Raw genomic sequence first — 15044 nt, 5'->3', positions numbered from 1 at the left:
AAAGAACGCACAAAATGAGAACAGGAACGTTCCCAAAACGCCAGCCTTTGACAGTGCTAGACGGTAGAGGTCCACGATTTTGAATTCCAGTAAACACAGGAAATGGATGGCGCTGACAGGAAGTGCGCAGGACTTCACCAGCGAAAACGTCATGACAACATGTTGTGGAGAATAAAAAGGGAAAGCAGCAGCTTCTATTATTGTGAGCTTATTTATTTCATTTATTTGTTATCATTTGTTCGGATTTGGAGTTCAACGACAAGATATTTTGGCAGTTGACAATGTGATGAAGTGAATTTAATTACTCAATGATATTTTTCAGCACAATACAGCGGTTTCTTTTTTTTTTTTTTGCCACTGACCAATTTCACATAAATGCGTATTTGACACACGTCAAGCCAGCCTGACTGGTACACTCTTACCATTTAGTCAACTTCAAGCCTTAATCGTTGATACAGAATCGTAAAATTAACACATCGACTGGTCGATGAATTGGTTCAACCCCAAAGTTCGAAATGCGTTTGACATTAGAATTCCAGACAATTCCAAATTAAACAATTTGGTACATAACCCAGCATTAGCAAAACAAGTCAATACTGTATCTCCTTCCATATACATGAAGCGCAGTCAGTGGCAGAAAATCATTACATAAGCAATGGAGAGCGGTTATTAGCTTGTGGGTGTTGATCATTTGCGCCAACTCTGGCATAACTGAAGCTGGACTCGAGGGTTCTTCACACCCACCTGAAAAGTCCTCAGCACCACAGAACCAATTCACGCATCATTTTTCTTTCATTTTCCTTGAGGGGTGTGAATGGTTTAATCATTAAACTGTGTTGATTTAAGATATGTTAAAGGGAAAACAAGTCTGGGTCAAACCACAGCGTAATATTGGACAGATGAACATACGGTACTTCTTTCTGTGGTGTGTTACTGATTAGTGACATAGAGCAGCGGTTAACACGCTACTCCAAGTTCTCCTATAAGTGTTCAAGATGTGACAGTAAAGACGCGACATTATCATTAACTCGATCCATTTGCTCCATCAATCAAATCAGAGAACGATCTCACTGTTAAGCACTGAAACATCTGCACTCTATTTGAGTACGCTATATTAGTTTTGTATTGAAATTGCCTTGCCACCCATTTTGTATGCTTTCGCGTGACACCTCGTTGATTGAAAGGAGCACAACAAGTCCGTTAAAGACTGACGTTCCGGAACCCTGTTCGCAGCACCTGTTCCTGACACGACCAATGCTGTCAAGCGCCCTTGATCGCAGGTGCACCTCACACAAAAACACCTGCAGGTCAGGACAAAGGAAGACTCTGTCCCGCCCCGCCTTGCACACGAGAGAGACTTTTCAAAACTGACATTATTAAGCATGACAATTTAAGTCAAAACCCATTCGAAAATTTGAACTCTGCCAAAGCGCTCACTTTATGCAGACTCTTTAAATAAACATGAAAAGCACAAGTCAATGTTTGGTTCATACTTGATTGACAGACCCTGAAGAAGTTTCTCAAAGCACTTATATGAGCAATTATCTTTGTGCCCATGCGCCAATTCTGTTTACGCTGTGTTGTAGAGGGGGGGGAGATAATATTTGTGTTTGAAAACACCTGAAACCAAAACTTGAAGACAAAGTTCCTTGTGCATTTTCTGTTTTAAAGAGCTCACACAATTTGACATGCGGCTTCTCGAAGGTCTGGACAAGAGGAGGTTTCAGACAGATTTTTATCCCTTCCGACATGGAAAAATAGTTCAGACCAATAAACAATGGAAAAGCGGACAATTGAACAGATGGAAAAAAAAAAGCATGAAAGGATTCAAGGCAAGTCTCAAGGGGGAGCAGAATAGTCAATTTCACACTTCCACCTTGTGCCGTTGTTCATGATCGCAGAAACAGGAGTCATGCTCGAATAATTTAATTAGTCCCAAGTGTTGGGATTCATTACTGAAGGTGGAAAAATACACTGAAATCTGTCAGACGTACACACGGAGTACACAAATGTGCATGGCTGCTGTTTCCCCTCAGTCGCCGAAGAACTTAAAACGAGCTCCAATGATGCTGCCAGAGCGTTCTGTTCTGTTTGACTTCAGTCTGGACATAAAAAGAAAAGAGCGTCACTTAAAAAAGCCAACTGTCCATTGTTATACGTGCCTTGGGCATTTGTTGCTGGAATAAGTGACAAAACATGTTGCCCTTGGCAACACAGTCCCCCTGAAATAACTGCACCGTTGCCCTGGGAAACCAGACTTTATAGTCTAGGACAGGAGACTTGAATTGTTCGCAGTTGTTCACTGTAAGTGAATGTATTTGATTGCAATATGTGCACTAAAACAGCAGCCAATCACATTACACGCTTGACATTTCCAATACCAAATAAATACAAGTGTAGTGAGCTATTAGTCCTGCCTGGGAGCCCTCGTCTTCTGCAGATATTTATCCATCCGGTAACAGAATTATTTTTCTTTGCTCAGGATTCTTCTATTTACAACGCGTTTCTTGCACAGAAATTAACCGCGGTTGCGAGTGACGGTGGGTGTTCGCCACAGGTGGGCCGACTCCAAGTCGACGTCACAGAATTGCGATAGCCAAGGCCTTTGCTCAAATTGCTCTCTTCCCCCTTCAGCCGGGCCACATCCTGCAGGTCGGGACCGCAGCCCATCTGGCTTTGGTTAAAAGTCACGATACAAAGCCATAAAAGTGGGCTGAGAAGGAAAACAGAGGGGGCACCACCTCATCTACAAGGCTAACATTCTGTCGGATGGGACATGAGTTTGTCTGGCGCAATGTGATACCGGGAAAAGATAGCCGTCTCTAAATTGGACCTGAAGTCACACACAAAACACCATTTAAAATGGTAGACTTCATTCCGACAAGAGCCAATGGGACACGCCACGCTATTCACTTCAATAACTCATTGAACAAGCCGATGGGACTATGCGACATTTGCATGAAATATTAGAACTCATCGTCGGTATATTGACATTGCCCACTCCAATAGCCATAAACATCCCACACAGTTTGATTCAAAGCCACCCCCCAATATTTTATTTTTGAAAGCGGAGCTCTTGAGATGGAAAATGAGCCAAGAAATGAAAAACAAATGATTACCATGTAGCTCTGCATTGAGAGTCACTTGCTATTTTCAGCTCCGGACCCTCGCTAACGTTCCCTTTTGATCCTACATTCGGTGAGGAGATTAAAAGAGAATGATTGACATCCAGTGAACAAAGAACAGAGGACAAGGACAAGGTTTTCTTCACAACATGAATCGGTCTCCCGGTGTCGCCATCCTTCAACCTCTCCATTGATTGGCCTCCAGTGTTGACAGGATATTGTGCAATATTTATCAGAATTGCTCTCATGTCGTAGCACCTGCCGAAGAAATATCTACCCTGCGTTGAGGATGCGCTATGAATACGAAAACCACTCAGCGCACGAGTCAATCTGTGGGGGAAAATGCAATTTCCCCTGAAGGTTTAAACTCAAATCCGTTCCATCCGCATTATATAAACGCTCAGCGCCTTTTCTGCCAGAACATGCCACGTGTGGAACGAAAGGGTCAAATAAAGGATGTGCTGATGCTTCACCACGGTACAGTGTCATCCCGTGCTTTTGAAAAGCGCTGCTTCTGGGTCAGTCACGGCTCAATCACGAGACCCAGTGCAAATAGAACCGAACGTGAACATGACTTACAAAAACACCGGCCGTTTGACGCGGAACTCGTGGCGCTCTAAAAGGACATCGATCTTGCTGGCACCGGGGTGGTTTTTCCAGTTTTTCTTTCGGGACCCAAAGGAATTATGAGGATCTTGCACAATATTTGAACAAGCCACAATCCAAACAGACAGCCCTCTCTGCATCAACACCATGTGTGGTGTGACTTCATTCCTCCTGACACGAGTTTGGACGATTAACACATTAACAAAATAGTGCAAAGCAGCACTGAACAATGTCTCAGCAAATTGCTCACTGTTGTTTTATCAGTAATGAAAATAGTTACACGGCAAGTGACTGGAGCCAATATGAAATCATCAGCACAACACCATTATAGTCAAATTGGATTTTTTTAAGTGTGTTTAAGTGGATGAAATTTTGAGAATTGCCCTCAGACTGATATTTGGCTGCATAGCAAACTGACCCCTGTGAGGAGTCTCAAGGGCCACAGTACCAACCTTCAATTAAAACAGTGAAAGTTTTAATTATTGGAAGGTTAAAAAAAAAACAAAAAAGAAAGCATTGCCATTATGTTTGGCGATACAAAAATTTTAAAAACGACAATGTGAGGTTTTGTGAATCAACTTGACAGAGTATGCAAGCAATGTATTAAGTGGAAGACATATTTGGGGCAGCAATCTCTGCCAGGCCATTCTACAAATTTCCAAGTTAAAAAGAAAAAAAAAAAAGGCCGCTCTCACTCACCATTTCATCCAGAGCGTAGCGGAGTAAGCCATGTTCGTAAAGGATGAAAAATCTCCTTTGCCATTTCTGCATGTGTTAAAAAAAAAAAAAAAAAAAAAAAAAAGCATTATTGCATTATTAACATTAACAGATGAACAACATCAGGAAGAGTCACATTTGAAATCATTGCATTTCACATGGCGGCCAAATGGAACAAAAACATTTGAGGTTTTAAATTTAACAACATGAATGAGCTCATTGCACGAGTTGAAACGTGTCAAACGTGTCAAATGCTCCAAAAAGCATAAGACAAGGAAGTCATGAAATAAAGTCAGAGAGTTTTGAATTATATTGAGATCATTATCAACTAAACTCAGAGTGACACCTTCAGGAGACCAAAAAAAAAAGTGTCACACATTCATCGTCCCCTGCTGCCAGACCATCAAAGATTCCGATCGTTTTGCAACTAACGACGTGCAACTGGCACACAACTGTTGAAAGTGTGAATGTTTTTTGGCCGCACCAGTACATTTGTCGCTCCCCGCCCTTCGAGCCACATTTGGCTCCCGACGACTCGATTCTCCATACCCCGACATAAAAGCCAAGGACACGTTCGGACACAGTCGGGAGAATGTTAGCCGAGGAATGGGGGAAAAAAAAAAAAAAAAACACTTTCACTCAAACATTTTTTTCATTTCAGGAATTCTGGAACTTGTCAATCCAATTAACAAGAGACACACTCCCAGAATAGGTAATTAAAATTGAATTAATGTAATTTCCGGCCTATAAACCTGGACGTTTTTCATATATAAGGCGCACCACATTATAAGGCGCACCGCATTGTAAGGCGCATAGAATAGACGCTACAGTATAGGCTGGGGTTACATTATCCATCCATTAGATGGAGCTGCGCTAAAGGCTCAATATTGATTAATATATAAGGTGCACTGTCGGCTTTTGAGAAAATTAAAGGCTTTTCGGTGCGCCTTATAGTGCGGGAAATACAGTATGTACAAAATGGTATTTCCTTTCCAAATGCACTGGGTGAGGCTTATAACCAGGTGCGCTCTGTAAGCCAGGAATTACGGTAGGAAGATATATAGAGGAAAAAAATAATAGTCACACATAAGGCCGATAATGAAAGCTCAAAGAATGTAAAAAAAAAAACGTTTTTGGAATAAAACATCCACACAAGCACAGCGAGAACATGAAAGCACACCCAGCACAAGAAGCCCCGAGTCCGGATTCTAACTCACAACCTCCGGACTGTGAGGCTGATATGCTAACCACTATTTCACTGTGCTGCCCTGCAATAACATTCCAAGTTAAAGAAAGAAAGAAAAAAAAAAACAGATCGCCGCGCACTACTGCACGCACATATGCAAAGAGTAAATGCATTAGCCAATCTTTGGTAAACATTTACCATGTGTTGGCAAGTGAATTCTTGGAAAAAATTTTTTAGCATGGAGCACATCAAGTTCTGAAGCAAGTGGAGCATCATTTTATCCTTCTTGCATTACTGTACACTATGCAGGTTTCATTTATTATGATGTGTACACAGAAAAACAACTTCACGCGGAAAACCGACTTTGAAAAAGCAAAGTTTCCCAAACAGCAAGTAAAAATAAAGATAATAAAGATCAATTGTGCCATAGAAAATTATCCAATTTCACTTAATTGGTCCAGAAATGCATGTACCAGAAAAACTTTACCGTTGTTCATTTATCTGTTGGGTGGTGAGCTGCGATATTTTGGAATGTAAAATAATGTGTGAAGGCTCAATAAAGGTTGGCGGGACGATTTTGATATGTCCGTTTCATATCTTTTCCCACTACTTTAACTCAGACTGTGTTACATTACTTGTGCCGGGCTCAGATTCCAACATAATCCATGAAATATTGAGTAGCTCTTTCTAAGGTAGATTGGAAGCACCCGGCAGGTCCGCCTGTCCCTTGCAGTTGGTGTCACGTGCAAATACAGTCTAGTCCCTCTAGGAAATATTCTATTTTTGAGTTTCTTCCTTCAGCGGAGGCAATCGGACGAGGTCGAACACATCAGTGTTGTCAGTGCAAGCAGAAGGCCGTTGACAATAGCAGGGGTGAATGATCTGTAGGTGCACCCTCCACCCCCACCCCAAAAAAAAACATATGGAAGCCATCAGAGCGGCTGTGAGAACTGGGACTTTTCCATCACCTCCCCCACGTTCCCCCAGCTCCATTTTTGGGATGCGCCGCCACGGTTTTATCTGGGGGTTGATAAAGAAGGCGGCGCGACGGCGTGAGGCTCGCGTTACACCATGCCAAGGGAGCAGGGTTCAGGGAATCGAGTCAATATCGCGCTCGTTCTTGCTTGTGAACCAGCGTTCATCGCTCTGGGTCAAAACACCCACAGGAAGTTGAAGTTCTGTTCCCCCCCCCCTCCCCAAAAGACCGCAAGTATGGGTAGCAACATGAAAACAATATTAAATTAGAGATTTATATAAACAGGGAGTCTTCGGTCTATGACAGATCCGTTCCTACAGTGGCGACTTAACTCAAATTTCGACTTAAGTCGGATTCCACCATTAAAGTGAGAATTTAGATCAAAATACCAACAAATAATAAACAAGATGATGTACTTAGCATTACTGCTGAGAGGCGGATGGAGAAGAAGAAGGGGAGGCTATTGCGAAGGAACCTGGTCCTCAATCCTCTCCATCTCGACAAGTATCAAAGAACCTGGTTTTGTGATGATTGTATCCGACACAGGAACAGAACCATTCACATGTGCTAAAATACGGTCTAAGTCTTTAATAATTGTCACCACGGTGGACCGACTGAAGCCTTAGTGGTGTTGGTGTCTCTCCTTTCTCCAATCATTTTATGATCTTGAATTTCATTTCCATAGTAATGGATTTTATTTTGGCTGCAGAAGCATTGCTAAAAGACACAGTTTTCTTCTTTGGGGTGATAATGTCTAAAAAAGGAAGGCGAAAAACCCGAAGACACTCCATAACACGGACAAGCATTAGCCAAAAAAAAATAGTGGACGGGGGACGGGCGTTGTAAAGTGGAAACGTCTTGGGTCGAGACCGTCTTAACCCGAGGACTCCCTGTACACACGATGTGGTTCAAGTGACCATGTGAAGTTTTATCTCCCATGTGCAAGACCGTATTTTTTAAAATATATACGAAACAGATAAGACAGACCCATGACACAATTGATGACATCAAAACTTGGGTGTTGAACGAATTCGTCCACTTACCCGCGATCTGTGTAAGGGATTGTCAAAATTGGTTCCATCTGGCGCGAGGAGCAACCATCCTCCATAAATAGGTTTGGCCTGTTAATGACAAAACAATTATGAGGCCCGAACCACGAAACGGAAACCTTAACGGTACAATTAAATGCCTATTGAGGTGGCAGCGGGGTGACGCGGCTCGCTCTCGGTGACCGCGTCGCTAAACTAAACACAAATACAGTTTAGATTTCTGCCGGTGTCGTCAAATTCACTTGCTCGTCTCGAGTTGACTGCGGGCTACTTTACCCCCGCTGGCTTTATTCCAGTACACCATGCTGCTCTTAGAGAGGGGGGGGGGGGGGGGGGCAACACGCATGATTTTCTCTCTGATCCTCTAAAGAGAGTGTACAAGTGGGCAGAAGGGGGGGGGGGGCTAGAAAAACAGCGAGGTGGATAAGAAACTTTCAGAGCCCCAAGTACAGACGCTGGGAGCATTTGCAGGCTACTAAACTTAAGAAATGAGAGCTGGCCTGGTGTGCTTTTTTCTTTTTTTTTTTTTTTTTAAATACTTCTGCCGCATACTTGAACTCCTACCACTTGAGTAGTCAGCAGTTATTTCGAGTCAAACAAGCCCGTCCTAACCACAGCTGGCTTGAAGTGTGAACGGCGAGAAACGTTGCGAGAAATTTTGCAAGATGTTTGCGCTCAAATGATAAGACATAAATCCTCTACAAAGTCAACGGTGCAACACAAAATTCCATGAAACAGTGGCGTAGGAATCAAGTTGAAAAGGCTTTGACGTTTATAGCCGCCCGGCTCCTTCGTCAGGGGTTTTGATTACAGTCATAACTTCATCCCATGTAAAGCCACGTATAATCCCCCCCCCACCCCCCCCCCCCTGAAAATCCGCTTTTGTTTTGATTGTAAAAGGTACGGAGGATTTCTTTGCGCTGTGACTCGGTAAACAAAATGACGCGACGTAGCAACTTTCAACCTCGACTGCGCAACACAACCGCCTCGGACTGTCAACGCGTCGCAGCCGAAGCTATCTGATAACGGGCCTGCCCGCAGGAAGGAATCACAGATACCGGCTGGGTCCGAGCCTGTAAAAATATGCCTGAAACCGAAGGAGGCTGCGCAGAGCACAGGAAGAGAGGAAAGAAAAAAAAAAAAAAAAAGAAAAGAAAATTCTTGTCTTTCCTCACATGACCTGACAGCAGCCCCCGTTTGAAAAATACACTCTGATAATTCCAGGTCAAGTTTTCCTCCTCGGTGGTTTTAGTGGTTTGTTAAATCTGTGCGTGTGTTGCGACAGCTCCTGACCCGGAACGCAACTCAAGAGTCTGGGTCTCCGTGCGAGCGCTGGATAGTGGCGCCGGTGGAAGAATTGAAAGAATCAAACGCAAGGGCCTTCGAGTATTCTTCACTCCGCAACTCAGATGGGACTGGCTGAACTTGTTGGTTGACAGCCGGCGTTCCTCAGGGTCAGAAAAAAAAGACTAACATTTGGACATGACCTAAATGACTGGGATAAAATCGCCTTAATAACAAAGGTCAAATGAGGGATGCATCAACATTTCTTTTTCCCAGACCCAGTACTCAATCCATCCATCCATTTTCTTTTGCCGCTTATCCTCATGAGGGTCGCGGGGAGTGCTGGAGCCTATCCCAGCTGTCAACGGGCAGGAGGCAGGCTACACCATGAACTAGTTGCCAGTCAATCGCAGGGCAAATGGAGACAAACGGCCGCACTCACAATCACACCTTGTGGAAATTTAATATTGTCCAATTAATATTGCATGTTTTTGGGATGTGGGAGGAAACCGGAGAAAACCCACGCAGCCACGGGGAGAACATGCAAACTCCACACAGGCCGGGCCGGAATTGGACCCGGGTCCTCAGAACTGTGAACCCAACGCTTTTCCAGATGAGCTACCAACCGCCGTACTAAATCCTACATTTGATTAATTGTTAATATTTGATCATGCCACCATTTCCTGTAATTATGATGAAAATGTTTTAGCAGCACACAAAATTGTCTTGAACGTCGCATGAGTTGGGCTCAAAATATAACACTTTCATGGACAACATCACTAATGAGTTTATATCCAACTCCACATTTATTTCCAAGTCTTTCCACACATTTTACTTCAATGTAGCCAAGAAAAAGGCAATTTCATTATGTAGTATCTCAGTCCGAACACAAGGGGCACAATGCAAAAAGGAGTACATACATAAAACACAAAGTTACCTGTGTGGGCTAACTACAAAATGGAGTCCAAAAAAATCAATGCAGGACTGCCTCTTGATAATACTACAAGTTTAAAAAAAATACATAAAATGGAGCCAGACAACATGTCCTCTAAGTATGTCCACGCAGCTGACATAGCTCCGACCCGGAATGTATGTCGAGCTACTGAAGTAGTATCGGTGTTATGTTATCGGAGCACTTTTACAAGTACAAGATACGAGTGCATCCGTGCCTCCCAAGGTTGAATCCTCACACTATTTTATATATGTGTATATATTATAGCTATATACATCAATGATTACCACGCAACAACAATCATTTTCTACTTATTTTATGCTGCTTTCCGGACTATAAGGCGCAGCTTCAATGAATGTGCTATTCTAAAACTCTCTTTCATATATAAGGCGCACTGTCGCCTTTTGAGAAAATGAAAGGTTTTGAGGTGTTCTTTATTGTGCGGAAAATACGGTAGTTTTGTTTTGGTTTATAAAGTCGTTGAATTCTTTTTTTCACTTCTACAAGAGAAATGTAAAGACATTACCTGTAAAAGACGTGCTGGCTACAGTTCAACAGCAGAGTAAATTTGACTTCCAATTGTTTCTTACAGGAAAAAAATATTTTGAAAATGTCATCCCCGCTTCCCAGAACAGATTGTGCCCGACCCCTGAGATTCAGCTGGGCTCCAAACGTGAACTGGATGACACCGGCGTGCCTTCAAGCGCTTCACTGTAGGAAAACTTTACAACTAAGACATGACGGGCTAAGTTGGAGGTTGACAGCCGGTGCTCCGCGGGGAAAGCGGAGATATTTTCCACCATATTTTTTCTTTTTTTTTTTTTGGAGATGATGAGGAAGGAAAGTGCGCTGTTAGTTTTCCAGAGCCGTCACTCAGTGACCAGCTGGGAAGCGCTGTTGGAATATTACCATTTGTGATTAATCAACAAATGGAACATACAGTAATGACATTTGCGGAGAGCCTACCCTTAGGGGAATCCACGCAAGAGTTTGAACAGTGTGACAAAAGAGGATAAAGCTGGTGAATATTTCTTTTTTTTTTTTTTGCAAGGTTTTTGACCCAATTAATCAGCAAAAGCAGTAAATAACAGCAAGTGAGCTGGAAAGCTTTATTGGAGGCCTAGTTCAGCATGAAATTAAGGTCAATAAGGGCCCCTGGGCTGAACACTAATTGAGCTCAATGAAACAAACCTTTGCACTTTTAGGCTCTGTTGACACGATGCAGAATCACACCAATGCAGCGCTTAGCTATTCGTTCTAGTATTGAGCTAATGCTAACGTTGCGCCGCGCAAAACGGCAGTGATTCCCAACCACTGTCGCGTGCTACATGACATTTACCTGAGTCACCCTTTGCAAAAATTGTAATTATCAGAGCGTTTTCACATAACATCATGTAGTATCTGTGACTCTGAGCGTTTGCTGTTAAGGCTTTTACTTCGTTAAATTGCGTTGGAAAACGCTCAATACCTGTACAGTGGTGCCTCGGTTCTGGAACACAATCCATTCCAGAAGGCTGTTTAAAAACAAAAATGTTAGAAAACCAAAGCACATTTTCCCATTACAATGAATGGAAAATGAAATAATGCGTTCCAAGCCTAAAAAATATTTTTAATGATTTTTTTTTTAGCTTTTCCTGATAATAGACTACATCGTAGAAATACTGTACATGTATAGTTTAAATACTTTATATAATTAAATCATTTAAGAAATATATTTATTTTTTACTTAAAATGTATGCTTTACTCTAGTAGAGTATGCTAGGCTGGGAGTGCATTGCAAACAAATTGTTTTTTATTTTTCACAGATAGTACGTAACGTAAAAAAAAAAAATAAATAACTTGCAACTAGAAGTAGGATTAATGGAACAAAAGAAAAAAAGCAATGCAAAACAACAGTTTCAGATATCTTTGGTGGGGGTGCCTCGCGCAGTAACGCGCGTTACGTCTTTTCCGTTTTTTTCGAAGGTGCGTTCAAAAGCACAATAACAAATCGTCGTGGGTCAGCTGGTCGGGGTGTTCGAATACCGATTTTCGTTCAAAAAAACCAAAGCAAAAACACCTCAAAATTTTCATTCAAAAACCGATTTGTACGAAAACCAAGACGTTCGAAAACCGAGGTACCACTGTATCTGGTAACTATTTATTATTGCCTGCGCTATTTTGGTCCATGAGAGACTTGTGTGACATGATTGTTTCACAAATACAACATAATTACTGTTGATACTTGACTCCATTTGATGAGTGAAATGGAGCCAGGCAGTCAGTCACGTGACTGCTTGTCATCTTTGCGGGCCCACACAGAAGCAAGATTTTCAAAGTGACTTCTTTACGGAAAAGAGATCTATATTTAGCTAACAGATAGGCTCAACGTCAACACCGACTCATCCAAAGCTCAGCGGTATACAAAACGGATAGATGGACTACAAAAAAAGAACCGCTATACTAAAAAGTCGCTATTTCAGCCTACAAGAACTCCAGTTGGAACTTGAGAAACCCTACAAGACGTGGTCTCTGTCTGAGTTTGCAAAATGTAACGTCCTGTCGAATAAAACCAGCGGGTCAACCGCAGCAAATTTGTCCATCCCACTAGGACAAATTGGAGTTCTCCCTACTGAGAATTGAGAACATTTAAAGTGGGCGGGGGGCAGCAATCAGTAGAACTCATCTTGTTTTTGAGTAATAAAACAGCTTCAGCATTAGTGATAAACGGGAGCGGATCCACCTGTCTAAATTTGTAATTCGCTTTAATGTGTGGATTAATTTAGCGGATTCACATATTGGCAGTGTTTTTCCCACTTATGCCAATTGGCATGCCGATTATAATAATTACTTTTTCATATCATTCTTCAACAGATTGTCACTATTCTCAAATCAGGCCATATTCCTATCCCCTGTACATCGCGGGGTTCCACCATATATGAAATACATTTTCCGCCTGGTGATGATGTTCCACATGTGTAAATTAAATTTAACTTAAAACCATTTATTGCAGCTGAACTTGGCTTCATTTATTTTATAACTGGCATATTTTCATTGGGCAATATTAAAAGTTCCATCATTTTATATTTTTGTCTATATAACATCCATCCATTTTCTTCAACGCTTATCCTCACGAGAGTCACGGGGAGTGCTGGAGCCTAACCCAGTTGTCAACGGGCAAGAGGCGGGGTACACCCTGAACTGGTCGCCAGCCAATCGCAGGGCACGTGGAGACAAACAGCCGCGCTCACAATCACACCTCGGGGCAATTTACAGTGTGCATGTTTTTGGAGGAAACCGGAGTGCCCGGAGGAAACCCACGCAGGTACGGAGAGAACATGCAAACTCCACACAGGCGGGGCCGGCGATTGAACCCGGGACCTCAGAACTGTGAGGTCAACGCTTTACCAGCTGATCCACCGTGCCGCCTACCTATATAGCAGTCATGTTCTATTTAGAAAAAATAGATCTTAAGTACATCGACAGTTACTCAGTACTTGAGTGTTTCCTGCTCCCCTATGAATACTTTTAATTACTCGACGTGCGCTTACTTGAGTATAATTTTGGGCTACATTACCTACCTCTGATTGACGATAAATATTTACGTATTACTTTTGTGTTGCGGTACATTTCAATTAATTGGTTAGTGTTTGCACTTCCATCAGGATTGCATTGTATTTTTTTTTTTTTTACAGAAGTATCTGTCGTTCTACTTAAGTACAGAAAGTAAGTACTTTCACCCACCAGTGTAGATTCTAAAGGATTCTCCCCCCCAAGGAAAAACAGCAATATTTGTCGTACAAATTGCTCACCTGACTGAGGTCTTCGTCGTTGAGCAGGTGAGATTCTCGAGGTTTAAAACAATTCTGACATTTGCTCTTGTTGAAAATGTTGGCTTGGAATTTCCGACAGGGGTTCTCTTTGAGTGACATGGTGGTCGAATGGAAGACTGTATGTGCTAAAAAAAAAAATAAAATAAAAATAAAAAAAAAAGACACTCTTCCCCAAAACTGCGACTTTCGAGAACAACTCGTTAAGTCACGTCTACGCTGGTCATCGTGCTCCGGGGCGGGGGGGCAACGTTTAGCCGTTAACGTCTCTGTCGCTTTCTCGCTGATCCCGACCAAGAAGTTCTGGATGATGTCGGTTAGCGGGGACAGGTGTGTGTGTGTGTGTGCAATTTTTTGGGAGGGGGTGAGGGGGGGGGGGAAGGGGGGCTTTAATTGCGTGGCTCAACGAGGCGTCGACGTCTGGTGGCCGACACTGCGGTGGTCGTGGCGGGTCCCGTCAGCAGCCTCCATCGCGGGGGGAACGACGCCAACTTACCGAAGCAGCGAAGAGGGGGAATCCGACCCGCCTCCTCCTCCACCGGGCTCCTATCTAACGAGCGGTAGCGCGTTCATACGTGTTTGTCTTCCGGCCCGGACATGTTTAACGTTGAAAAACACGCCACAGACGCGGCTGCTGTCCTCGACGAGCGCCGCCGGTTCGGATGTTTTCGTCGAAGTGTTCGGTTTGGCCGGACGACCAGTCGGTGCAAACAAGGGAGGGGCTTAACCGTGTGGGTGGTATTGACTGACTGCAATACTGGCCAATCGGGTGCCTAGTTTTGAGAGCGCTCCTTAGCCTGACCAATCAGACGCCACCTCCCTCAAACTAGGTGCCCTTTAAAGTTGGCTCCGCAATAATCGGGCCGCGGACCAAAAACGACCCACGGGACATTTGGTACTGGACATGGGGAAAATACTCAGATAAAAGAAAAAATAACTCTGGTAAAGGTAAATATATATATATATATAAACTACTGATTCAAATCCTCTACTCAAGTTTTTTGAAATTTACTTTGGATATGAGTTGACACACCCCTGTTCAAAGGCCAGGTTTTTATGAAGCAAAACAAGAGCACATAAAGTATTTTTCACCATTAATGTGCGTGTTCAAATCAAGTGGAAAGAAAAACACCATAAAATTTACATTTGTGAAGCAAGATTTGTAATCATTTCTTCTTGTATTATTGCAGTTCCATTAAAATATTGCTTTTACCTGAAAATCGCCGAGGACCGCTGCGTTCAAGAATTCATGACAACGAAGTAAAAAAATAAAACATTTTCATGTCGACCTGAGAAAATAATTTTCATTTTTTTCTCTTTTGCGTTTATTCAGCTTAGTG

At 42.7% G+C, this 15044-nt stretch overlaps 1 protein-coding gene across 11 annotated transcripts in view; it reads right to left on the bottom strand.

The window, feature by feature from the left end:
• si:ch73-103b11.2 (myosin phosphatase Rho-interacting protein) overlaps positions 1–14454 on the bottom strand; it is a 44962-nt gene extending 30508 nt beyond the window's left edge. For 3 of the 11 annotated variants that reach the window (XM_061810033.1, XM_061810031.1, XM_061810029.1), the window contains exons 1-3: positions 13687–14453; positions 7654–7731; positions 4431–4496 (exon numbers count right to left, since the gene is read on the bottom strand). In XM_061810033.1, the coding sequence (XP_061666017.1) occupies positions 4431–4496; positions 7654–7731; positions 13687–13806 (264 nt within the window). In that variant the 5' untranslated portion in view covers positions 13807–14453. Of the gene's footprint in view, positions 1–4430; positions 4497–7653; positions 7732–13686 lie in introns of all 11 variants that reach the window. The other 8 variants (XR_009793563.1, XR_009793562.1, XR_009793564.1 and 5 more) reach the window with 5 other exon arrangements.
• Between the last annotated feature and the right edge of the window lie 590 nt (positions 14455–15044).

Source organism: Syngnathoides biaculeatus, chromosome 22 (assembly GCF_019802595.1).
Source record: "Syngnathoides biaculeatus isolate LvHL_M chromosome 22, ASM1980259v1, whole genome shotgun sequence".
Lineage (NCBI taxonomy): Eukaryota > Metazoa > Chordata > Actinopteri > Syngnathiformes > Syngnathidae > Syngnathoides > Syngnathoides biaculeatus.
The sequence above is the reverse complement of the archived record's forward strand: the minus strand, read 5'-3'. Positions and strand labels throughout refer to the sequence as shown.